This window comes from Cuculus canorus, chromosome 2, assembly GCF_017976375.1.
Source record: "Cuculus canorus isolate bCucCan1 chromosome 2, bCucCan1.pri, whole genome shotgun sequence".
NCBI lineage: Eukaryota > Metazoa > Chordata > Aves > Cuculiformes > Cuculidae > Cuculus > Cuculus canorus.
This window is the reverse complement of record NC_071402.1, coordinates 13,988,006-14,012,438: the sequence shown is the minus strand read 5'-3', so window position 1 is coordinate 14,012,438 and position 24,433 is coordinate 13,988,006. Positions and strand designations below refer to the sequence as shown.

The 24,433-nt window shown below is 43.9% G+C and overlaps 1 protein-coding gene across 4 annotated transcripts in view; it reads left to right on the top strand.

Moving 5' to 3' along the window:
• The window catches only part of ZHX2 (zinc fingers and homeoboxes 2), a 78,111-nt gene that overhangs the window by 51,018 nt on the left and 2,660 nt on the right, over positions 1 to 24,433 (top strand). For 3 of the 4 annotated variants that reach the window (XM_054059657.1, XM_054059655.1, XM_054059654.1), the window contains one exon: positions 17,923 to 20,617. In XM_054059657.1, coding sequence (XP_053915632.1) covers positions 18,115 to 20,613 — 2,499 coding nt within the window. In that variant the 5' untranslated portion in view covers positions 17,923 to 18,114 and the 3' untranslated portion in view covers positions 20,614 to 20,617. The remainder of the gene's footprint in view (positions 1 to 17,922; positions 20,618 to 24,433) is intronic. The other variant, XM_054059658.1, reaches the window with a different exon arrangement.

Genomic DNA, 24,433 nt, shown 5'->3' with positions numbered 1-24,433 from the left:
TGTGACCACAGGAGATACCAGGGGAATTAAGTACATTGGGTTATATCAGGCCAGATTCCTCCCCAAGCCAGCAGGAGCCCTTCTTCATAGGGACTGCCTTTCAGGGGCATTTCTAGAGGCCACACAATCAGGAGCTATGTGAGCATTTTGTCTGGTTTCTTCTGCCCCAGTTTCCTTTCACCTCCTGAACATTTTGGTGGAGAAGTCAAAAGTCATTGGAGGAGAAGCAGATCACCTTAATGAGATAGAGAAGAACAACTTTGGAGAGAAAAGATGAAAGTAATGCAAGAATTCAGTTTTTATTCTTGGGTTCCTTTTTCAGGTGTAGAGCACACAGTAAGTCTTGATCTAGTTTCCTGAATGTCACAAAAGTCTTGAGACAGGAATTACTTGTGGAAATGTTCATGAGCAAATGTTTCCCCGTCAGAAGACAGCCGATCTGCTGGAGCTGAAGTCTTTCACATAAATATATGTTTTGACAATGCGTTTGTCAGGAGAGATGCCTGAAGCCCAGGCTACTTTTGAGAGAGGTAATAGCTGATGAATGCTTCTCCAAGATGTGCTGTCAGGTCTCTTACATCCCCAAACTTATTCATGAGATTCTCTCTCCCCTTCCCCACTTATTTGGATTTTGGGACTAGGTGACTTCAAATAATAGCGTCAGCTGTTGCTGTTGAACATGTTTTTTCCTAAACCTCAGAAGCTGTTGTGCAACTAAACTTTCACATAAAGCCTCAGGAGAAATAACCCTGAACTGCTCCTGTCTGGGTAATCACAGACCTTAAGGCAGGTTCTTGCAGGTGATAAGACAGGGAGGGAATGCTGCTGGGAAGTGGGGCAGGGGGAAATCCTTGGGAGCGGGCTTGTGTGTCTGCTTCAGATCCCAGGTAGTACACAAAGCTTTTGGCTACATGGGTAGGTTGAAGAATAGCCAAAGACTAGATATGGCTGGAGGTCTTAGCTCCCACGTTTCTGGGGATGCTGAATTTCTAAAGTATTCATTGAAGAGCATGGTGGAGGGGTGCTTTGAGAGAAAACTTGCGGTTGCAAAGGCAAGCTTGAGAGCATAGCCTGTGTTTACTTGGTGCTGCAGGTTTGTCCTAGCAGAATATCAGGTGCAACATGAGGCAGTGGCTATCAGAGGGAACAAAAGAGGTTGCAAGCACCCTGCCTGCCCTCTACACCAGCTAGGCTGCCTGAAGCAGTGGTGAGCCTAGCATGGTTGTCCTGCCAGTGCTGGGAGCAACACAAGCTTCTGTCTACCCTTTGAAAGGAGGTTTTCCCCAGTAAGCATCCTGCTTTTGTGTGTGGATACCATCAGAGAACAGCCCAGTTGCCTTAATTCTACTCCCCTCTGGTGTGGAGGATGATTTGGGGACTAGAGAGGTAATTTCCCATGCTGTCTGAGAAAGAAAATATGTTGACTGCACTTTACAAAGCAAGCAAACCAACCAACCTGCAAATGACTGAGCAACTGGTTAACAGTTGGAGCTAAGACATGTTTCAGCAGTGTGCCTGTAGAGCTGTTGCCTTTCCCCAAAGTCCTCAGTTCCCTGCCATGGCAGAATTGCCAGGATGGAGTTGGCAGCTGGAGCTTTTCAGCAGGCTTTTTCCTTGTCCTTCCTCGACATGCAGCAAAGTCCTTGCAGAAAAGCAAGCTCAGTGCTGGTGGGTTGCCATGGAAAGAGCTGCCACATTGCACTGAGTTCATAGTGGAGTGTTTGTTGGTTGTTTTGTTTTGAGAGAGAAATTTTCACAAACATTATAAAACTAAATTAATGCAAGCTGGTCACAAAATCAGTGGCTTTTGAAATAATATCATTAAGGGTCTGGGTTTTTTTTTTTCCTTCCCTTCCCTTGGAAGGAGCGCACATGTGTTTTGGCAAACAAATACTGAATATTAGTGTCATGCTGGACTTTGATGGCTAGTTGGTTGGAGTCTGTTTTGCAGTGCTGAGGAGAGAGGGGGAAGGAGAGGTTTTCTGGGGCAGGTGGGAGGAAGTGTATGCCCAGGAAGCACAGCTGCAGACCTGATTGTGGCTGTTTCTGTGCCTCTTACACTCTGCGACCCTGGCACATAGTGTTACAGGTTGTTAATGAACTGTGTCGGAGGAGATAGGTCTCCAAGCGTCTTGTAAAACTTGGCTCTGAGAGCACACGGGCTGAGTGGAGGTTATGTCTGAACCCACACCATACGGTTGATCCCAGGTTTTGCAGCTCCTTACGCTACCATTTCATGAGGCATTCTGTCTGTGGTGGTTACACTCTGGGCTTTGCAGGATTTCCAGCTCCATTCGGCTGGAGAGGCTGCACAGGCTGCCCAAATGATGGAAATTTTTTGAGAACAGTGAAATTTAATGCTTCTGTAACACTTTCCCTCTGTGGACATTACAAACCAAGTTGTGCCAGAGCCTGCACAGTTCACAAGTACAGGTAGAAAGAAAGTTAACACTTTACTTCCACCTTCCCATTGGCCTTTTGGGGGGAAAAAATTAGCAAGAAAATAATCCAAAAGACCAACAGAGGTCTGGAGCTCAAAGCAGGAGGGGGAGATGGACTGGGAAGGGAACATGAATCCCATGAAATAAGAAAAAAAAAAAAACAAACAAACTGAACTAATGAGGCTTATGAGATGTTACAAATTTAAGCTTGGGGTTTGCTTTCCTTCTGTTGACCTAAATAGCGATGACAGTGGCCACCTTTTGAGTTGACTTCTGGTTTTGTGCTCCTGCCTTGCTATGGCTTCTTTGCAGGATTGTTTTTTATTTGTTTGGGTGTAATCTTTTTGGAGAGTAGCTATTCGATTTTTTGAGGGGGGGGTTTTGTGGGGGAATCAATTATATATAGGAAATTCTTAAAAATAATTTCTTCAGATACTTTTTAATGGAGCAGAATTCCGCAACGATAGATTTCTGACATACCAAAAGGCAACATGCAATAATCAATTGACCTCATGAGAGACAATGAAGACGTTTTCCCCTAGGGGGATGGTTCTCACGTGTAAAAAACAGGCTTTCCTTTTTCAAGTGAGATTCCTCCTCACCAGACAGGGAAGGAGTAGCAGCCTTAGACAAATACCCTTCAGTGAGGAACTGTTTTAAGGAGCAGTTCTCCTCCTTTTCTGTATTTCTCAAGTATTGCTCAAGCATCATTGTTGTGTGCTATGAACTAGCCTCAGGGGAATAGTGAATGCTCCTGGATTAAAACCTATGGGAGGAGCTGACTGCCAAGCATACTTTGTCACACTTTAAGGTGTTCTGATGGCAAACATTTCCGCTGGTAAGAAGTAAATGAATGGGAGGTTTTGCCAATTCTTTTGTTGTTTTCCTTGGCAGTATATTCTTCAGCACAGTAATGATCTGTCTGGGTGAAACATGGTCCCTTTGTGGTTGGTGAGCCTAAAGGGCGTTCCAGGAGGATGCCAAAGCATCCAAGTTTTAGATGGTCCAGACCAAACTAGGTTTTGGAAGTAGGAACTGGTTTATTCTGCATCCCCTGATGATGCTTAAAATGAGAAGCTGAAGACACAAAATGTGTCCTTTGTGGCAGAAGTATGCAAAGGCATGGATTGTGCTTGTCTGATCATATTTATGAAGGGGAGGAGGTGTTTAATACATAATTGGGTCTTAACAAAGCTTCATTTCCTTCTAGAGGTGCTTTTCACTCTCTCCCACTACATATTTCCAGAAAATGCACTGTTCCCTTTGAACTGGGAAATTAAATAACTTGTGAATGATCCAGTAATCATCTCCTCTTTATAGTTCTTGGCTGAAATCAAAATGCAGAGGTGTTCATATTCTGCTAAATCCTACTTTTTTTTCCAGCAGCATTATGTTGGGGGTGCCATCCCTCTGCCCTCCCTATTGGCACCCTTTCCTGGAGCTCCTGGATGCTGGCAACTTTTATCCTGGCCTGGGGACCCTTATCACAAGGGCGAGTTGAGAGAAAGATGGGAACAGGCTGGATTCAGAGCAGTGCCCCAAAGCTGCTGTGTTCTCTGTGTGTGTGTGTGTGTGTGTGTATTTTATGTATTTATACACACACACAGGCTGGGAGACTAAATGCAAATGGGGAAATGTGGCACAAAGGGAACCACATGTTGCTAGATTAGATTTATCTACCAAGTTTCTGGTCTGTTGAGGACAAGACTATACCTGGAATTTGGAATGCCTTATATTCAGGTGGTCTTGTGGTATCCACATAGCAAAAGTCCTGCAAAGACACTGAGGGAAGAGCTCTGGCAGTCCTTCACACCTGTCTTTGCTGCAAGTCAGACTAGAGTTTGAAGGAATGGATGCCCCAAATGCAACAACTGCTTCCCTGTGTTTCATCTGTCCTGCAGTACTTGATGTGGGAAGAAGGATCTCGTGTGGGAGAGGGCGGATGGTGTTTGGGTTTGTGGCTTGCAGTCGTCAGGGAGTGTTTCTAACTTGGTTATGGAAACGCAACTGTGTGACAAGGGGGAAGGATTGCATTGTGCGCCTAACTTCTGGCGTGAACAAAGGTCCTTTGTGGCTGTGCCACATTCTCCCAGCAGCAGAACTGTTACTCTGCACAGAGGGCAGTGGCTCTGCCCTGTGACACATTGCAGCAGCAGTGGATGCTGCAGGAAGAGGAAGCTCGTTCAGTCCTGTGATCCTCAGGGGCAAAATGCATTTTTTTTTGCCTAATAGACACGTGTAGGAATGCTTAGTAAATTGTATGCACACACTTGAAATCTCAGTGTACCACATAGCAAGACAGACTTTTTCCCCCATAAACAAGCAGTTTTGAAAGGCTTTCTAACATCCTTTCTTTATTTCATATTTTAAGTTTAAAAACTCTCTGTAAAACCTTTGATTTTTCCAAAGGAGGATAAATATTTGATTGGGAACATATTTGTTGGGCTAAAGAAGAAATCAGAACAGTGTTACTTCATTAGCAACTTCATCTCCAAAGAACTGTTAAATTCAAGCTTAAGATGTACACACCTGGAACATCAGTGATGCTTCAACTGACTTCTAGTTTCCAATGATGAACTGTATTTGGTAGCTTTTGCCCTAAATGGCCAGTGGACTGGCGGAAGTGTTTTGTGACCTGCAGTGAAGGGAAAGCATGCAGATGTTTCAAAGGATCTTTCTGGACTTTCTGTTTATTGTCTCTTTGCCTCTTTTTTGCTGAACGTGTGGTAGGCCCTCTGTCACACAGTCTATAGGACTATACTAAAGCAAAATGGTGTGTGTGGGTATGAGGTTTGGGTGCTTACAAAGGGAAGGAGAGATAATTAAATACACTTTGAAAATGAAGTGCTGAGATAAAATTTGAAGCCAGTAGGGGGAAAATTACATGCAGAGGTGATGTAAGCGGGAATTGCAGGAGATGAAGTACAGCAGATGTAATAAAACAACTTGAACAGGCAAAGCATGTGATTAGGATGATGGAAAACAGAGTAGCTAAGCATCTTTCAGAAGGTCATTTTTTCAGTAACTGACCTCAGAGCTGACAGAGGAACTGATGAGGGTATAATGAACGGATAGCTGATGAAGTGATGTGCACTAGAAGCACTTAGTTTGTGTTGCCAACAGCAGGAAAACATATACCCTTGACTGAAAGAGATGTGGATCAACTCTTCCAGGGCCTCCAGAGCCAGAGAGAAAGAGAACAAATATATTGAAGGTTCCCACAGGCTTTGGATGAGATGGGGTTGTCATGAGGTCTTTAGCATATGGGAACCCTCCCTAAAATAATGGATTTTTCCAGGATTTAGGCAAAAAAAATGGCAAGGGGAAGAGCTTGAACTGTAGCATTCAAGCAAAGAAAGACCAGAAAGTCTTTTTTTCTAGTCTCTAGGTGGCTTTTCTAGTGATGTGTTTTGCTAAAGCTGCAGAGAAAAGTAACTTTTAGTTTGTGTGCGGACAGAGGGAGGTTTGGTATCGTCATCAGGAGACGGGCCCTTCTGCTGTGTATGCACTTGGCCTGATGAGTGATCTCTGAGGGAAAGCAGATAGTTCAGGCCTTTGTTCTTCAGACTTTTCCTTCCTCTCGTGAGCCTGCACGTGAAAGTTGTGGTGGTTTTGTGACTTTCGTGCTTGTTTGCTGGGGCCTAATGTAAGAGTACCACCTCCTTTTGCAGGGGCTGTTAAATATTTCCAACTCTTGAGGCAGCAGGATAATCTGAATTTACTGGAGTCTGTAGCACAGAAAACCTGGATGCAGTTTCCAGCTCTGCTGAATACCGTGGGGTAAGGTATGATTTTTGCACTGTCGCTATGCCATCCCTTTTGGTGGCAGCAAGCTGTAAATTGACTTGGTCATTTCACAAAGCCTCTCTATGGTTCTCTTCATGCCTTAATTGCCCATCTGAGTAATGGAGATAATAGCAATGCCTTCATTCACAGGCCTGCTGTGAGGATACCTGTCTTAACGGCTGTAAAGGCTCTGAATACTAGGCCAATAGGATCCTCTGATCACCACAGGTCATTAACTACCTAAGGCAGACTCCTACATGAGGAGAAAAGACCCAGAAAAGATCCCTGGTTTATGTAGTCAGTGGAAGTCATGTCATTACTTTTAGAGAAGAAAAGCCTCCAAAAACTACGTTTTTTGGGGTCTGCTACAAGGCCACTTTTGAAGGCCTTTCCTTTAGGCAAGTAGAGCGTAATGAAGTTTAATGTAAAATGCGATGAGAGGAGAGTGAATGTTACTTACACCAAGATGCTTGCAGAGCCCCTCAGCAGAACCAAATCTGCGTGTCACCAGGGCAAGAGGGAGCAGAGGAGATGAGACCAAAGCAAAGCACAGCGTAGGCAGGTACTCTTCTGATCACCTCATTCCTCTTAAGCAGCAGCAGTCACATTCCCTGCATGCTGAGGCAGCGGAGATGTGGTCTGCTGACCTATATACCTGATTTTCGTTTCAGCTCTGTCTTGGTTTGGGAGAGTGTGCAGCAGCCATGTGATTGGGAAGAAATCTGTCAGGTTTCAGGAAAGAGTTTTATTTTCTCAGCAATGCAGGTGTTCATCTGTATCACAGGGGTCTCCTAAACAGAAATTCAGGTTGGGAAACACATGTACCTCATCTGCCAGCAATTTAAGGTTATTCACCCGAATCTGGCTAGTGAGCAGGAGACCCAGCCTAGGTAGAGGCAGCATGGGTGTCTGCAATGTTTTCCTCCAAGCCAACAGTGGTATGTGTATGGGAGTCTGTTTGCACCCCCAGACAGAAATGTGGCATTTTGACATGGGATGCCTGAGGTTTGCTTCCTCAGTTCATTAGGGTATTGAACCGTGTAAGTGAGGCCATGAGTTCGTGTGCTTAAAATTGGAGCTGTCCTGAAGCACCTTGGACATAAGATTTGTTTGCTGTTCTGTGGTTGAGTTTGGAGGACACCGAGTGTTCACATCCTGTGAAAATCTGTCTGGCAGTTTTCAGGAGTTGTTTGGTTTCAAAGGAGGTGTGTTGTAATTCCTGCTTCTGGAAATGTCAAAGTGGAATGTTTCTGTTGCATCACTGTGCAAGTATTGAGTGTGGTGGGCTCTAAGATGCTGCTTCCTTCAATAGTGCCTGGCACCGTAGCTCAAGACTTTCTGTTTAGTACGTGAGTATTTTTAGGTGTTACAATTATAAGCCAGACCTAATGTTTTAAAAGGGGAAATTATTGTGTACTGAAGCTTTTCTTAGTGGTGCAAAGGGTGAAACTGCATAAGCAGTGTCAGTCTGGGTGACTTGAAGCAATAGGCATTGAGTTCACTGGAGCATAGACAAATGGAGAGGGAAACTGGGGCAGGAGAGAAGAATAGCAGTGTTTGGGGGGTGTGGCTTAAACCGTCCTGTGGGAAAGAGATGTTACACTAGTCTGCTTGTAGTGTTTTATTATCCTCTTATCTGTACTGCTCATCAGGAAACGTGAAGATACACAGAAAAGCCCTTGGGAGAGGAAAGGAAAGAGGTACCATGACTCATCAACTTTATAAATCATGGACCATCTGCATTTCTCTAATGCATCATGAATGAGTCAAAGGGGGAAGTGTGCAGCTGTAAGACACACACAAGTTACTAATGTTTTGTATTAATTATTGAGCTCTTTCCTCTGCTTTGGGAGCTCTGGAGATACCTTCAGTGCTGCTGTTGTGTTGGATGAGGCTGGTGCAAAGGCTGGTTCCCATACTGGACAAAGAGAGTTGGCTAGGCATCCCATAAGTCTGCATGTATTGCCTGTCCTTCTCAGGTCTGACATCTTGGTGACATATGTTTGGACTCGATGGTTGGACGCGATGATCCAGTGGGTCCTTTCCAACCTGGTGATTCTATATTTCTTTTGTTTTCTCTTTCTCACTAAAAAGCGGTCACCAAGTCATATCCTGACCTCTGCCTTTGCTCTTTCCCCTCCATCAGGTTCTCTGGACACTTTTCTCTCTGTTTCGTACAGTGATGCATGCCATGAGAGCCAAGAGGTGCACGGCTTTAGGGGCTACTTCTTGAGAAGTTAAAGGTTTTTTTCTTTCAGAAACTTAAAAGTTCTACTCTGCAGCCATGCAAGAGAGACACCCAAAATGCACATGTAATTCCTAGTTTGTTTTCCCCTTTACAGTTCATCTGCAAAAGTGTTCTTGAGTGCCTTGATAATTTTACTTGAAAAAATTAATGGTCTGGTGTCAACAAAATTGACACTGTGGTTCTCAGAGCAGAAAAAAGTCACCAATGGAGACAAGCAGTGTGAGAAGTACTAAATCAGGAACACTTCTATACTGTTCCTTAAATTTTGTAAGCACGTGGAATAAAGAAATCAAATATCTTGATTCTGTCGTAGCCCATCTTCCTGCTTTGGAAGCATTTAACTGATAGTGCCCCTATAATAGCAATAAAACTGAAGATGGAGAATATGTAATAATATATAAAATGCATAGTAATGTAGGAAATATATACTGCTGTACCCTGCCTGGATGATATTGTCCTGCAGTGATGACATAAAGGAGAAAAGGGACCAGACAGTGTTGTTTGACCTTAACAAGTGAGAAGTGATTACTAAAAGTTTCTCAAGCAGAGAGTGTTTCTTTTAACAGCCCTCCCTTCCTAGAAGAATTCATTCCTTAGAAGCGTGCCTGAAAATAAATAAAGCTGAATATTCTAAAAGAATAAACTGCTTTTTCCCCATGTAAAATCAAATGTGGATCTGTCCAGGTTTTACCCACATAGCTGAAGATAGTGTCTACAGGTAACTTTTGTATATGTGACAGTCTGTTGTCTTGCCACCACATGGTGCTGGAATAAAAACTCAGTATGAAGAATTACTTAAATCTAGTGACTTTAATCCAGGCCAATGATGAGGATTCAGTGAGCTGCACAGACAAGTAATTAAACTAATTAGAACGAATGTTTTTATAGTGTTTCTATTTTTCTCTTAAGAAATCTGTTGTTCTTTATTTCTCAGAAGTGAACATGCAAGTACACACCCTAGGAGTAAACACACCACTGATTAAAGGACATAATTTTGATGTGGTATGTGACTAATCTTCAGAGCTTGCTGCCCTGGAAGCTAGTGATGGAAGGCACTGGACTGAGCTTCAGCCCCGCTATGGGTGTTGGATATCTGCAGATTTATCTGGATGCATCTTGCACAGGTGGTTCGTGCGTCTTCTTGCTTGGAAGAAGTCAGTTTATATTTTTCCTTCCCAAAGTAGAATGTGAAGCCTCAGGTGCGCACCCACCAATATGTTGGGGTTTTAAGTGTGCATGGTCGTAGGTGCCACTGGGATTTGGGGTCCCTTTCTGTCTCTGAGCATCTGTGACTCCAGTGAGGGGTGTCAGCTAAGCCATATATTCAGCAGAACCTTGAGGTAGGTGCCTCTAGCAGAAGGCTACCTATGAGGAAAAGAGCTTTACCTGGACTGTTCTAACTTCAGAAACCAGTGGGAGCCACAGCTCTTGTGTGGTGTTGCCTGTATGCCAGCTTGTGTGCAAGGTTTGGGATTTTTTGTTTTGTTTTCTGGTTTTGAAGAGGAAAGCAGCGACCAGGAAGCAAGGAAACATGGGGTTTTTTGCCCTCCTTGGGGCCCTGGTCCTGCCCCATCCGCTGCAGTGCATGTCCTCCTAGAGACGGACCATCTCTGGATGAACCTGAGATTAAGGCCACTGTCTTGGGTGGGACAAGTAACTGATGCTACAATACAAATATTGATTCAGGACATGAACAAGCGCATAAGATGATGTTTTTCATCCCAAGTAGATTGTTCTGTGACTTATCCAGAGAGCAAAAAAGCTAAAATCAGGCCTAATCCAGATTTTAACAAGTAAACTTAAGCATGCATTTAAAAAAGGAAAAGAAACTACAAAACAGTGTTTGCAGATGAGTACTTGTAATAGAAAATTCTCAGCACACAGTGTTCAACTTATGCTTTTCTGGAAAGGGATTGGCCACTTGCATTGGTACAATGCGCAGCACAGAAAACTCACCATTTTTTGCATGTCTTTGGCTTTGCAGCAGCATGAATGAGAACATTTTAGTTGAAAAGAATAGCCTGTGAGCGGTGTACTCTGAAATACGCCTATTACACAGTATTACCTGACACAACCTATTCTTGTAAAGCCTTAAGAGTTTTTTTCCCAGAACACTTGTGTTTTCCAGAATGAGTTTCTTTATCTCTACAGTAGTTACATCACAGCTGAGCTGTTAACGTAAAGAGGCAGTTTTCATGTGGGTTGGCTTAGGCATGCAGTTCTTCAGGGTTTCCACTATAGTAGGTGCCTTTTGAAACCCTGTTTCATCTAAAACCCCTCTTTTTTGTTTTATCTATATGTTTTTACAGTCTCTTGGTGGCTGTGCTGTAAGGGTGCAAGGCAGAGGCAGGATGTACACTGGGTTTCTGCCCCTGTTCACAGACATGTTAACGTCCAGTTTCACAGGAAGTCAAGAGTCCTGGAGGCAGTTTGGTTTTCTGATCTCCTTTGAAAGGTGTGAGCCTCTGATGCTTAAAAGACAGAAAAATTATCAGTTGCTGCTTCTCTACAGACCAAAATTGATGGTCACAGCACCCTGCTACAAACATCTACAATTATTTTTTTCCTAATTTGATATGTCTACACCAACATATGTGAATTAAAAATGTATAGCACTTTCAAATTTGTTTTTCACGTGTCTGCAAAAATTATTGCTGTAATGCAATGTGTATACCTCCCCATTAATTGTGGTTTATTCAGCTTACAAAGAACTGCAGAAGTGTCGGTGCTCCAGGCTGCTCTGACTTAAATGCTGTTTTGAAAGCTCTGCTCTAGTTCACAAAATCTGCCTTTCTTTCTCTGGTTTTCTTTTGTAAATCATTACAGTCCCAATCCATCATGTAGGAATTATTTGCTCTGGTTTGCTTCTGCTTATTCTCCTGCATATAATTAAGCAATGTTTTTAAGGGTTTTATCGCAGTGAAGAGCAACAGCATTTTTTTTGCTGTGCTAGCTGATGTGCTTTTTGATATTACTGGAGCAGCTGCATGCTAAAAACAGTTGTAAAGAAGGAAAAACATCACCCTAGGCATGTTCTTTTTTTACACCGTGAAATGTGTATCTCACCTCTCATCATTGTGTTTGTAGAAGAATAATATTACCACCACATTAATGAATGTGAATTCAGCATCTCTGCTGTGGAGCAGGGTGATAGCTCTGCTCTGTGCGGGATATGTTTGTGCTGCTGCAGTCTTCATGGGTGAAGCATAGATGGTCATTAGGGGGGGTATGATGATGTCAAGTAGCCTGTGATGTTTGCACAGGAATTGCATCAGGGTCTGACTAGCATCTCAGGCCAGAGCATGGTGTCCGCATTGAGTTCTGCTGAGATCCGCTTGCTGTGTGATAAAGTGGGATAGTATCCCCCAAAAAACCAACAAACTGGAAGACTTGTCTGATAAGTCCTTTCTAATGATCTCTCTTTGGTCCTGTGCTGTGCACCTCATGTTACTCCTGGTGCATCCCCTAGCTGGGTAAGGGGCATGGGAAAGCATTAAGGAGTAGTTTGTACCTTTGTGATATTAAACATCATGTTCAGACATGGGGGAGAGGTTTGGAAGGGTTGGAGTGGTTTTTTACTTTTAAATTACAAGGGTGTAATTTGCTGTTGCTTGTCCTGTGTAGCAGAGAGGATGCTGTTCACGGACTCCTGAGCAGCAAAGTAATAAAATGCTCCTACCCTCTTTAGATGTCAGCTAGCCCTCAGAATTTAAACCCCCTATATTTGTTTGAAGGTATCTTTGTGGTGGTTGTCTTCCTGATGTTCATTTTTTCCTGATGTTCATTTTCAGATGAGGCCAGGTGCTGGGAACTGTCTGCTAGCACAGGGCAGATGATGCCTTGAGATGAAAAATAAGAATATTTTAGTGGCAGGTCGCACAAGTGTCACTCCAGTGATTTTCTTTCTGGGTTTTCTGGTGATGGTCGTGGTTTGTTCTTTTTTCTTTTATTAAAAAAAAAAAAAAAAGCAAACGAGGAAAAAAGCAAGGTATAACTGTTAAAAGCAAAGATTTATTTGTACTGAGTGGGGGCTTCAACCTGTTTCAGCCTCTGAAACAGCCACTTTATTCCAGTCCTTGGCTGGAAGCAAGATGCAGCATGTAGTGGTGATATTTCTGGTGTACTTTTCTCTTTCTGTCAAAGTTCATGTTTTCCCTGCTTTTTAATTTGACAGGCGTCCAAATTTGGTTGTCTTTGGACAGCCTTTTTCAGACTCACTCATGTTTTGGGGTGTGAGAAAAAACAGACAGCGTCTCACTCTCATTGTGTCTCTGCTGCCCTACTGTTGCCCCAGCCATGGCTTTCAGGGTTTTGGCCAATGCTTTGTGTGACTAGGCTGTGTCCCAGCTGCCATGGAAAATTCCTACTCTGCCACCACCTTGGAGTAGCCTGTGTGGGAACAACAACACTGCAGAAAATTAGTTCAGTCTCTACCCAAATATTTGCACTCGGTCGAGGGATATAAAACCAGCTATGTGCACAAGGGAAAGATAGGTCTGAAAAGATTTCAATGGTCAGCAAGAGAAAGCTTTTGGATTTATTTTTTGCATCCCTCTGCTTGAACTGTACAGTTATCTTTTGCTGCTGGAAGATGGCATTGCTACACAGGCAAACATTTTCCAGTGGCAGGCAGGCCTAAAAGCATGGTTTATTTTCTGGCCTTTCCAGGTGTGAACGGAGTCATCAAATTAGTTGCCACTTCATTCTCACATTGGATGCTCCAGAGCCATTTTAACAAGGGTTTAAGAGATCAGAGAACTGTGACTGCGTTATTTAATTAATTAAATTAACCAATTTGGAAATTAAACAAAAGCAGGCTAGGGCCTCTCTCGCAACTGCTGCAACATGCTTTTGGGGAGATAGGTTTAAAAGAACACGTTGCTTCTGACCTGTACACTCATCCTGGGTGGCTTTGCTGAAGCGAAGCAAATCAAAAGCTCTTGTTCCTGCACACAGGCTCTCTGTGATTTGGACTGTGTTCACAATGGCAGCTGTCTGCTTGGAGCCAAGCACTTTTTTGTTTTTCATCTGGTTGCCTTTTGCTGCTTTGTGCGTTTGCTCATTTAAAAAAATAACTCTAAGAATTAGATGGTTTTATTTTTCTCAACCTCCCACAGCAGGGCAAGACAAGAAGGAGATGTGATAGGTGAGCTGGAGGAGTGAGGGCTTCCTTCCCCACGTCAGGGAGTCTGGATGCTTGTAGGGAGATGCTGCCTGCACCCCATACCTATGGCCATCCCAGCATGGCAGCAGCCCAAAAGGAGGTCAGTTGTCTGTGATCCTGTCCATGACAAAAGAGAGAGTGAACCAGGCCAGCTGTAGGGATAGATGTTGTCCTGCTCATTGAGCAGCAGATGTGAATTTTGTCCCTCAAGGGGACACGTGCTGTGGACATGGTTCAGGTAGCTCAAGTAGCCATCGTGATGCAGTTGTTGCTGAGCTTTGACTGTTGCTGAGGGGTGTCATCTCTCTCCCAAAAAACTGAGTCATCGCTAGCTGGAAGAACAGCCATCTGCAGGTGAAATCCAGAGGTTTGTGGGGTCAGGTTTGTGTTTTCCCTTGTCTGCTGAGCTCCAGCAGAGCAATCTTCTTGGGGAGCTGCCTTGCTCCTGAGCTGGAGGAGCTGAAGTGGCATCATTTAGCAGTTTTGTCAGGAGCAACACCCTAAAGCTGTCTGTTGGGGTTTTGATGATCCAATGAGCATCTCATGTTTGAAAGCTGTAAGATGTTATTAGTGCTCTTTCTGATGTCTGTAAATAGGACATGGCAGCCTCTGCAAATATCTGTGGTGCGACTCTGGAGTTGTACTATGGTGGGTTCTGTGCTCTTAGCATGTGTATTGATTTATCCCAAATTACATCCTTACTGAGGCCGTGGAGGGGCTGTGGCTTGGAGGTACTGATAATCTCTCCTTGCTCATGCAGATGTTTGGCCTCATTTCCTTCCCATCTTTCAGCATGCATGTTGAAGGGACAAAGTCTCAGGATGGTCCTGATCCTCACAAACTGCACATCTTGGACTGAAATTAATTTCTTTTTGTTCTGACCTCCAAAAAGAAACATTTTGACTTGGGCTTGATTTCTACAGTGGATAATAATTCTCATGTGGCAGAAAACCTGATTGAAGTGTAGAGTTAGCAAACCAGCAGTTATTCATGTAGAAAACCACTCTGTGGGATAGAACATGGAAGAGAAGCAACAATCTCTACAGTTTTCTAATAGAACTGTAGCAGACAGATCTTTTCATCCCTCCGCCTATTTATATATGTTTTGGAAGGACCTTGTCCATTCCTCCATATCATTGCTTGGGGCTGACCCTCATGTCTTCATGAGAGGTGGGCTCTCAGCACAGCAACTTAATGCAGCAAGAGCTTGCTGAGCTTCTCGAGTCTGGGGAATTCAAAACATTTAGTCCAACTTTTAAAAAAAACTTTGATTGAATCAAAGTTGTAACCTAGATGGGGTTTTTTCCTCCATTCTTTGTCTCCCATTCTGTATCTTTTTGTTCTTAGCTCTTTCTTCTTGGAGGGGAGGATATTCAGTGAAATATAAATAAGTCTTGCTGTCTTTGATGTCTTTTGATTTTTCTTCCTTTTGCTGATGTTGCCACATGAATTTTGCAGAAGGTCATACATCAGAAAAGGAGCAGACCATTAAGTGCAGCTGTCTGTCCTGGGAAGGAGAGTGAGTAGTGCAGAAGCATCCTGGGAGCTGTGGTTCCATCCTCATCTCCACCACCTATTCCCAGAACACTGCCTTGTGCCTCCCTGCAACTGTCTATGAAAGGCACAGCAGCTAAGCTTGCATAGGCCACTCTGCCCCCTTCTCTCACCTTTTGGCCCATTTCACCCAGATTGGGTACAAGGGAAGAAGTTTCAAAAGTAATTTTCTGCAAGCATTGTTGAAAATGGGCGGCCAGGAAGATGAACATTTGGACAGTTGTCTGTGTCTGATTCCATCTGCAGTGGGACACAGCAAGCTATGGATCACAGCTAAAATACTCTGCAGGAGGATGGTTGTGAGGGGAAATAAAGGAGAATTTTGAAGGAATATGTGGAAACAGAATATTTGGTGTAATCCAGTTTAAAGGTCAGTTAACACAAATCTGTAGAAAACCAGGCATCATTTGTTCCACTGTTCATCTACTTTTAAAGAGAGAAGGAAAAAAGAGAACAGAAAAGTTTATTCTTGGTTTGGATGTCCTAATGATGACGATGAAAATATTGGAGTTCCCAGGTTAGAGGAAAATGGCCGTGTCCTACTGAGTGAGACAGATGTTTGAGGCAGAGCCATAAGCGTGCAGGCAGCCCATCCCTGTTTCACAGAATTCAGCAAAGATGCCACATTTCTCAGGGAAGCGCCCAGAGCTTAAATGCACCCTTAATAGTCAACCAGATGTTTCATTGCTTCACCAGTCTGCCTCAGGGCTGGGAGGTGCAGATGTGGTGGTGGCTGTGAATGCAGAATACAGTGCCTTATATTGGGGCATCCACAGTGTAACAAATAGCATCTCTGGATGACCTCTCTGTTGTGCTGCATGTTCAGTGTTTCACAGCTTGTAACAGCCATATCTGCAAAGGTGCTTTGTGGAAAAGTCATGTGTGAAGTATTTTGTCTGTGGAGAATTACTTCACGCTGGGTTTTGTATACGTGGATGTGGAAGCTGCAGTCCCTGTTCTTATCCCCTACCAAAGCTGCTTCCTCCGCAATATATCATATTGGGTTTCCATATTTACAGGAGTGGTATGATCTGTGGTGGGCAGAGTAGTAGAAATATACTCTAGAGACCTGCAAAGTATTCATCAGCTGCAAACAAAACTGAGAAGTTAGCAGCTGCTTTTGCAGTGACTGTTCCTAGCTCTTGTAACAATGCATAAGCAAGAGGAGCGAGTTCAGGGGTGGCAGCCGGGTGGTTATAAACTGTCCGGTGATGTTGGGTGTGTCCATATGTAACAGCAGTGAGATTTTCTCTTTAGTCTTTGTCTGCTGGGCTGAGGCAGTTCATCATCCACAGGCTTCACAGTGAGAGTATCTGCATTTGGTTAAACGGGAGCAGGAGATCACACAATCAGAGGATGGTTTGGGTTGGAAAAGATCTTTGAACACCATCTAGTCCAACCCACCTGCCATGGGCAGGGACATTTTTTCTTAGTTCTATAGTTCAGAATCTCTGTTTAATACAATTCTACAAAAATCATTGCAGGTCTTGACTACTCCACAAATGTCTACTTTTAATCCTCCACTAATTTGTAGACCCTGGTGCCTCCCCCACCCCATCCCAAGGACTCCTTGACTGTAAAAGATGAGTTTCCCATCAGGACTGAGTACTATGAATCTAGAGCCCATCTGGTCAGGACGAACAGCAATCCAGAGTCAAGGACTGATTAGACAAGATATCTTGTCAAGTAGGAAAGTGACAGGATTTTCACTTGTTTATTAATGAAACTGTTTTGACAACTAAATTCCACTCCTTCCTTCCATCCACTCCTGATGAGTGCAGTTAGATCCTAAAACAGCTGGTATAGCTTTTCTTTGTGGTTGTGCTGACTGATGTTGACCTCAGATATTTTTTTAAAGTATTTTTTTTACAGAATTCTCACATTTGGGAACTTCCAAACCCTCTTTGACCTATGAATCATGCTTAAAAATTTGGTTTTTAATTTTAATTCTGTAGGGAGCCAAGTGCACAAATTGAGGCTTGATGAGAATATCAGCAGGGTCACAGGAAGGGGCCCTGTTTAAAAGGTATCTAAAGGCTTCTGTGACCTTTACTAGCTACCTCTGTCAATATTGAATGAAAAGTGGTGTTATGAGGAAACTTTTCTTCCAGAAAAGACTTGATAGGAGTCCATAGATCTGCTGCAGTTTCTTTGAACCCATCTCTCATCAAGACACAGACTTTTGGAAATGTTGATGTGCATTAACTCTTCTTTCTGCCTTTACTTTTACAACCAGGGCAGGCCCTATAGCTTTATTTAGAAATCACCCATCATTAGTAACCACAATCATTCAGTAGACGTATTTACAAGGTAAGTGACAGTGGGAAGTAATTAAGTTTAATATAAATCACACTCAATTTCAAATCTGCAGGCTTCAAAATAACAATTAATAGAAACTGCAGCTTCTATAAAAAGACACAGTATTTATAGCTGTACCTTCTTTCTTTTCAGGTAAACATGTTGAGTTTAGTGGAGATCAAAATCCCCTGTCTGTTTGTCACGTTTGTTTTAAAGCCATTTTCTTCCTGTGGTGCACTTTGCTGCAAATTACCCACTGCTTTTATTCTTTGTGGGGAGATTTTTGACTCTTAAGTTGATGATGGGGAGGGGCAAAGAGTTCAGCATTGTCCAAAATGGCCTTGTAAATGCTCATATCTTGAGCTGGGCTTTCTGCTAATTCTGTGTTTTAGAGATCAGTGCCTAATGTGAAACTGTGCTTTGTTTCACAGGTCAGGTATCATGCAGCTGACAGGTCTACTAGCAGAGCTGATGGTCACAGCTGGGGTGGAAATTCTTCATTAAACAAAATAGATAAAATAACCAAGGAAGGTTGGAGCTGTTTGCAAGATCTGTTGAGTTGATTGCTCACCCTGTCAAAACAAGTCACCATTTGGTCCTACAGCCCACTGCCAGCTGCTGTGATGGCTAGCAAAAGAAAGTCAACGACTCCCTGTATGGTGCGAACTTCTGAAGTCCTGGAGCAGGAAGGCACTGAGGATGGAGAGGCTCCTAAAGAGAAGGGGTCTGGTGCACCGCAGCAGGACTCTAAAAAAAACTGGCCTTCAGAAAGCTCAGTCAAAGACTGTGAAGTTGTTGAGGCAAAGTCCCAAGCTGAAAATCAGTCTAAGAAACCCCAGGGTGGTTATGAGTGTAAGTACTGCCCTTATTCAACACAAAACTTAAATGAATTTACAGAACATGTTGACACTCAGCATCCAAATGTCATTCTCAATCCCCTGTACGTCTGTGCTGAATGCAACTTCACAACCAAAAAATATGATTCTTTATCTGACCACAACACAAAATACCACCCGGGAGAGACTAACTTTAAACTGAAATTAATTAAACGCAATAATCAGACAGTTTTAGAACAGTCCATTGAGACCACTGCTAACGATGTCACTGTCGCAAGCGGGGGGCTAGAAAAGGTGGAGTGTGATGATTCGCTTCATGGGGGAATTGCTGCGAGTAAACCGCCAGCAACAAAACTGGGAAAGCCAAAAGGGGAAAACAAGAAGGGCCCCAAGAAGCCGGAAGAGGTAGTTACAGAAAACCACGTGGATGGTACTCTCCCCCGTATCATAACTGAAGCCGCTGAAGCTATTGCTTGTATAAATGGAGACCTTCTCCATGATGTGTTAGCCCATGTTATGCCCTCTGTACAGCTGCCACCAAATATTAACCTTGTCCCTAAGGTTCCGGTACCTCTCAACAGTACCAAATACAACTCTGCATTGGACACTAATGCAACCATGATCAACTCCTTTAACAAATTTCCTTATCCAACACAAGCAGAGTTGTCATGGTTGACAGCAGCATCAAAGCATCCAGAAGAACAAATCCGAATCTGGTTTGCTACGCAACGTTTGAAGCATGGTATAAGTTGGTCTCCTGAAGAAGTGGAAGAGGCAAGAAAGAAGATGTTCAACGGTACTATCCAGGCAGTTCCCCAAACCATCACTGTCCTGCCAGCTCCTTTGACAACTGCAAAAATGCCCCAGCCCATCATCCAGACAGCTTTGCCTTGTCAGATTCTGGGCCAGACTGGTCTGGTTTTGACTCCTGTGTCAAATGGTTCAACAGTTTCCTGTTCACCGATTACACTTGCTGTTGCCCCAAACCAGGGGCAAAAGAGGACAATACAGACTTTACCAAGTGCCCCAGAAGCCAAACGTCCTCACGTAGTTCAGGTGCCTGAGATTCCTGCCAAGTTGACTGCTGTACCACTGACACCAGCTAGTGAGCGAAAAAAGACGAAGGAGCAGATAGCAGAGCTGAAGGCCAGTTTCATGGCAAGCCAGTTTCCTGATGATGCAGAAGTCTACCGGCTGATAGAGGCAACAGGTCTCTCTAGGAGTGAGATCAAGAAGTGGTTCAGTGACCACAGGTACAGAAGTCAAAGGGGCATTGTGCACATCCCTGGTGATGCTTTAGGAAAAGATCAAATACCAACTTCAGCTGGTCGACATGGCCGTTCTTTCCACCCATACACAGATTTTACTTCCCAGAGATTCAAAGAGAAAACCCAAGAGCAGCTTAGGGCCCTTGAGGAGAGTTTCCTCAGGTGTTCTTTTCCTACCCAAGGAGAACTGGACAGGCTTCGAGTGGAGACCAAGCTGAGTAGGAGGGAGATAGATTCATGGTTCTCTGAGCGGAGAAAGATAAGAGACAGCATGGAGCAAGCTGTCTTGGACTCAATGGGATCATATAGAAAAATTAAAGAACAAGGAACTCCTAATGGTGCAATAAGCCAGGCAGAACTGCTGAGTAGCTCCCAGCTCCCTGGTGCTTTATCTGGGTCCTCCACCACGTTTAAGAAAACCCAAGAGCAGATTCATCTACTGAAAAGCACATTTGCAAGGACCCAATGGCCATCACCCCAGGAGTATGACCAGTTAGCGTCTCAGACTGGGCTCACAAGAACTGAAATAGTTCGTTGGTTCAAGGAAAACCGGTCTTCGCTAAGAACGGGATCACTTAAGTGGATTGACCAATACCAGCAGCAGTACGTTTTTGACGGTCATAATGAGCAAAGCCAGAAGAAGGGATCAAAGCGCGTTGAGAGTCCAAAGAATGGTAATGAGGCATCTCAGCAGCATTGCCAGGAGAATAAAAAACTGAATGAAGAGAATGGGGGGAAGATAGTAGTGAGAGCAAAAAGAGACTGTGAACCCTTGAAAGACTCTTTGTTGGGGAATCAAGCAGAGAGCACAGACAGGTTGGAGTCCAACAGCCATGATGGCCACGGCAGTGAGGAAAATGGGGAGCGGGCAGAGGTCAACTGGGTGGAGGTGACAGTGGGTGAGGATGATGCTGCATCAGACTGTACAGACAACTGGAGCCACACAGCACCTGAAGGCCAAGGAGAGCTGGCAGACTTTGACTCTGAAAGTATATCTGGAGACAATTCCCATGTATAGACAGGTAATGCGGATGATGGCCTGTCTCTCTGAGCCTGCCTATGTCAGGGTGTGTTTCCATCATCCCATAACCCCTCTTCCATATAAATCCCTGAAACCCATCCCTGCCAGATCCTTGTGCCTGCTGTATACCTGAAGACAAGGGAGACCCATCCTGGTTGTAAATTAAAGCAACTCTGTGGTAGGGGAGGGATTAGTACTATTTACCTTGTTTCTTGTCTCTTTGTGGGTCACTTGCTGGATGAGAGAGGGTTTTTTAATGGCAATAAGTGATTAAACCTTAACACTTTCTGCCTTTAAACATCTTATGTAACCTCTGCAGAGCTCAATTTAAATCATGCCGGTTGACTGGCAAAGAAATAGTAGGTAACACTAGTTGCTAATATCCCCTTTGCTAACAATTCATTGATCTCCTGTGAATAGAGGCTATGTCTGTTTTTGCACCTCGGGTCTTCCTTTGCAGCATCCTGCCTTACTCAGAATAAAAGGTCCCTGGGGGAAGGGCCCAGGACAGAGATGCTTCTTTATGCAATGGCAAGCAAATAAAAAGAAAAAAATGTTGTGGGGACCAAAGTGGCTCATGCAAATGTGGTGTAGTCCTCTTGCAGGTGAGAACTGTCCCCATCTCTTTGTTCTGCTTGCTCTCTCTAGAGGCTTAGGAAATGCCCCAGACTGAGCTGTGTGGGTGTTTTAGCATCTCTTTTTCACAGGAACTTGAATCTAAAGGCAAGCTGTGGGGCCTTTCTTTAGAGTGGGGGGGGGGGGTTATGCGGTCTTTCAGAATGGGAAAGGACATGTTATTTGGAGGCCTGAAGCCCGTTTCTGATCATAGTCGCACAGGTATAAATCTGGAGCAAGCGCCATCGGCATTTCTTGACTTACGTGTTGAATTCACTAGAGCCTATAACATTTTGTACCCAGTATAACAGAGTATGTCTCTCTCAAATAGAGTCTTCATAAGCTAGAACTTGTGTTACAAAAAGCTCAGCACCCTGCATTACAAACATGGGGAGAACACCAATTTTAGAAAGTGTTAGCACTTTTCTTGTGTCTAATTAGCATAATATACTTTAATAAATAAATACAAAAGCCAGGGTTGATAGTCACTACATGCTTGCACTCAAGACCCTTGCCGTTGCAGCTGGTAATATTTGAATTGAACTCCTATTTGTTGGGGAAGTGCAGTTTTTCTTAGCAAGCCTTGCTGCTGGCTAGCCCGGAGCCCTCCACTTTCTCCTTGTGCAATGCTTGTTCAGAAATCTCCTGGACATTTTCCCTGAGTTGAAAAGGGAAACCCTGCAGTCATTTTATTTTGAACTGACAATTGTGTTGGCTGATTTTTGAGAAATGTTATCACAGCATTTGTGTCACACCGTATCTTAAACTGTAAACTGCAATGCAAGGCACTGTGCTGTGCTATGCTGGCAGCAGTTGGTAGTTAGGGTTGCGAGAGCAGGTTGCACCTGTGTGGCAGAGGCTGATATTAAAGGAGGAAAGACTTGGGAACATCAGCTGGAGGCCTCCTGGGGTGCCATGTAAGGAGAGAGAGCCAGGATCCGATTTGCCTTTTAAAATCAAGTGCACAATGAATAAATGCTTTGTGGGACTTTTGGTTTTTTTTTCTAGGGTTGTTATTCCAGATCGTTTCCCCCTTCTAGCGATAAAAGTTTGTACTGAGGAGAGGGAGCAAACCAGAAACTAGGAGAGGGAATGGGGAGGAGGGCAGGAGAAGGGGACATTGTCTGACATGGCTATTTCTTACAAACCTCTTGTACCATGAAACCAAGCTCTGCAACACCCTTTTCTAGCAGTAAAGGTTTGGTGCCTGCATTGTCATGCTTGTGAGCAGTGTAGGGTGCATTGGGGTGAACCTCCTGCCTTTGTGCCCAGGCACAGAGGCTGACCATAAAGCTCCAGGGCTGTGGATGTGCTCAAGTGTTATCAGAGAGGAATTTTAATTAGAACTTTGATCTCAGTTAAACTTTCACTGTGCTATCCTTTTGATGAGGAGCTTGCCAGTGGCTACTTGTAAAATACACCTACTGAGAGGGTTGCACTGGACCAAGGCTTCTGCTGTGAAGACCACGCAGTAAGACCATTTCTTCTGCCGTTTTCTTGTGTGGCCTGGGGACTTGACAGAAGCCCAAAGTTTTTTCTCTTTTTATTTTCCTTTATTCTCCCTGTAAGTCTCAGCCTAGAAATGCCACTGCCCACGTGGAGGCATTGTGACACAAAATCTGGAAGCTTTGTACCCCTCACTGATGGGACCTGTGGAAAAAATCCTCGCTGCTGGCTCCTTTTTCCTTCAAGATAAGCTCTCACTCTTACCTTTGTGAAGACTATCCTATGTGATTTTTAACTAAAACTTTGCTGTTAAATTAACAAGGCATTATCTTAGGTGACATCCAGGGTACAGTTCTAAAGCAAAGACCACATAGGACCTCTGAGAAGCTTTTTTCTTCCTGTTATGACATAAAAGTCTGATTTTTCCTAACATTCTACTCCTCATTACCTTAGAGGGTTTGTATCACTGTCCGGGCTGCACTTAAGAAGTAGACTGAAGAGCTGACAAAAGGCTTCTCCTCTTGACTCTCACATAGCCACAGTCATTATGTGAAACTTTCACTGCTAAACCTTAAATCAGGTAGAAACATGCTCCTTTGATATTTGTCGTGTTGCTCTTTTCTCAGCTTGATGTGCGTAGTTTGAAGTGAATGTTTTTCAGTGATCAATCTCTATACTCCTGTTGTCTGAATTTGTCTTCCAGACAAATTTGCTCTTCCAGACCATCTTGGTTAGTCTCTGCTCCAGAGAGACAGGAGGTATTTATGTTACAGCCTTGACAGACCTTACGCCTTAGAAAATTGAGTTTTTTCCGAACTATCAGTGTTCAGCAGATTCTGCTGCAGCTAGTAGGAGTTTCACAAATGCCTGGCCTTATTGAGAGCAGGATTCATGACAGGCTCTAAAATACCATCCGTGGACTAAGGAGAGGCTCTGTTACTAAGTCCATAGCCTTTGGTAAAATTGGATTTATTCCACAAAGCAGGTCAGGTTTCCTGAACGATGAGGCTGGGAGATCTGTCCCTGTAGAGATCTGGAGCATTGAAGATGTTGAGTGGCTGCTGCAGGGAGCACTAAAGCCATCAGTAAAAGTGCTTCACATGCTGTAGTGTTTTGTAACCAGGCACAACTGCTCTATCAAGAGAGTGCTTTATCTCCTTTTCCATCAGTAGAGATATTCCTGCCTTCCAACAGCACGGGTCAAAATTAAGTCTGTTTGTCCACATTTGCGCAAGCCTGACAATTAGAAACTGGTCCTAAATTTAATACAGCAAGTTGCAGTTCAGACGTGAGCGGGACCAGAGCATGCCAGAGTGGCTGGCAGCTACCTCTGGCTTTCTTCAGTGTTGTCTCCCCATGGGGTTTTCCCAAGATCAGTATTTCCTCAGCTCAGAGCTTTTGCTTTTTTCTCAGAAGCATACTTCCCCCCCCACCACCACCACCAACCACCTCTGCTGTAAACATTCTCTTTTCAAGTTGTCTCATGACCTCTTGTTTTAAGCTCAAACCCTGCAAGATGCAGGTACCTACCCAAGTCCACGGTGGGATCAAGAAAGATGGACACCTGAGAAGACTTATGTCCTGGCTCTTGATAGCTGAGACCACTGCTCTGTAGAGATGTGCCAAAGGAAATCCATGTCTGGGAGCTGCATGCCATAGTCTGGAGGAAGTTCCCCCTTGCTTCTGCTGTATAGATTGTACTGCGCATCAGAGTTGGTCTGTGTCCTCTTGGTGTCTCTCACCCCTTTAGCACTGC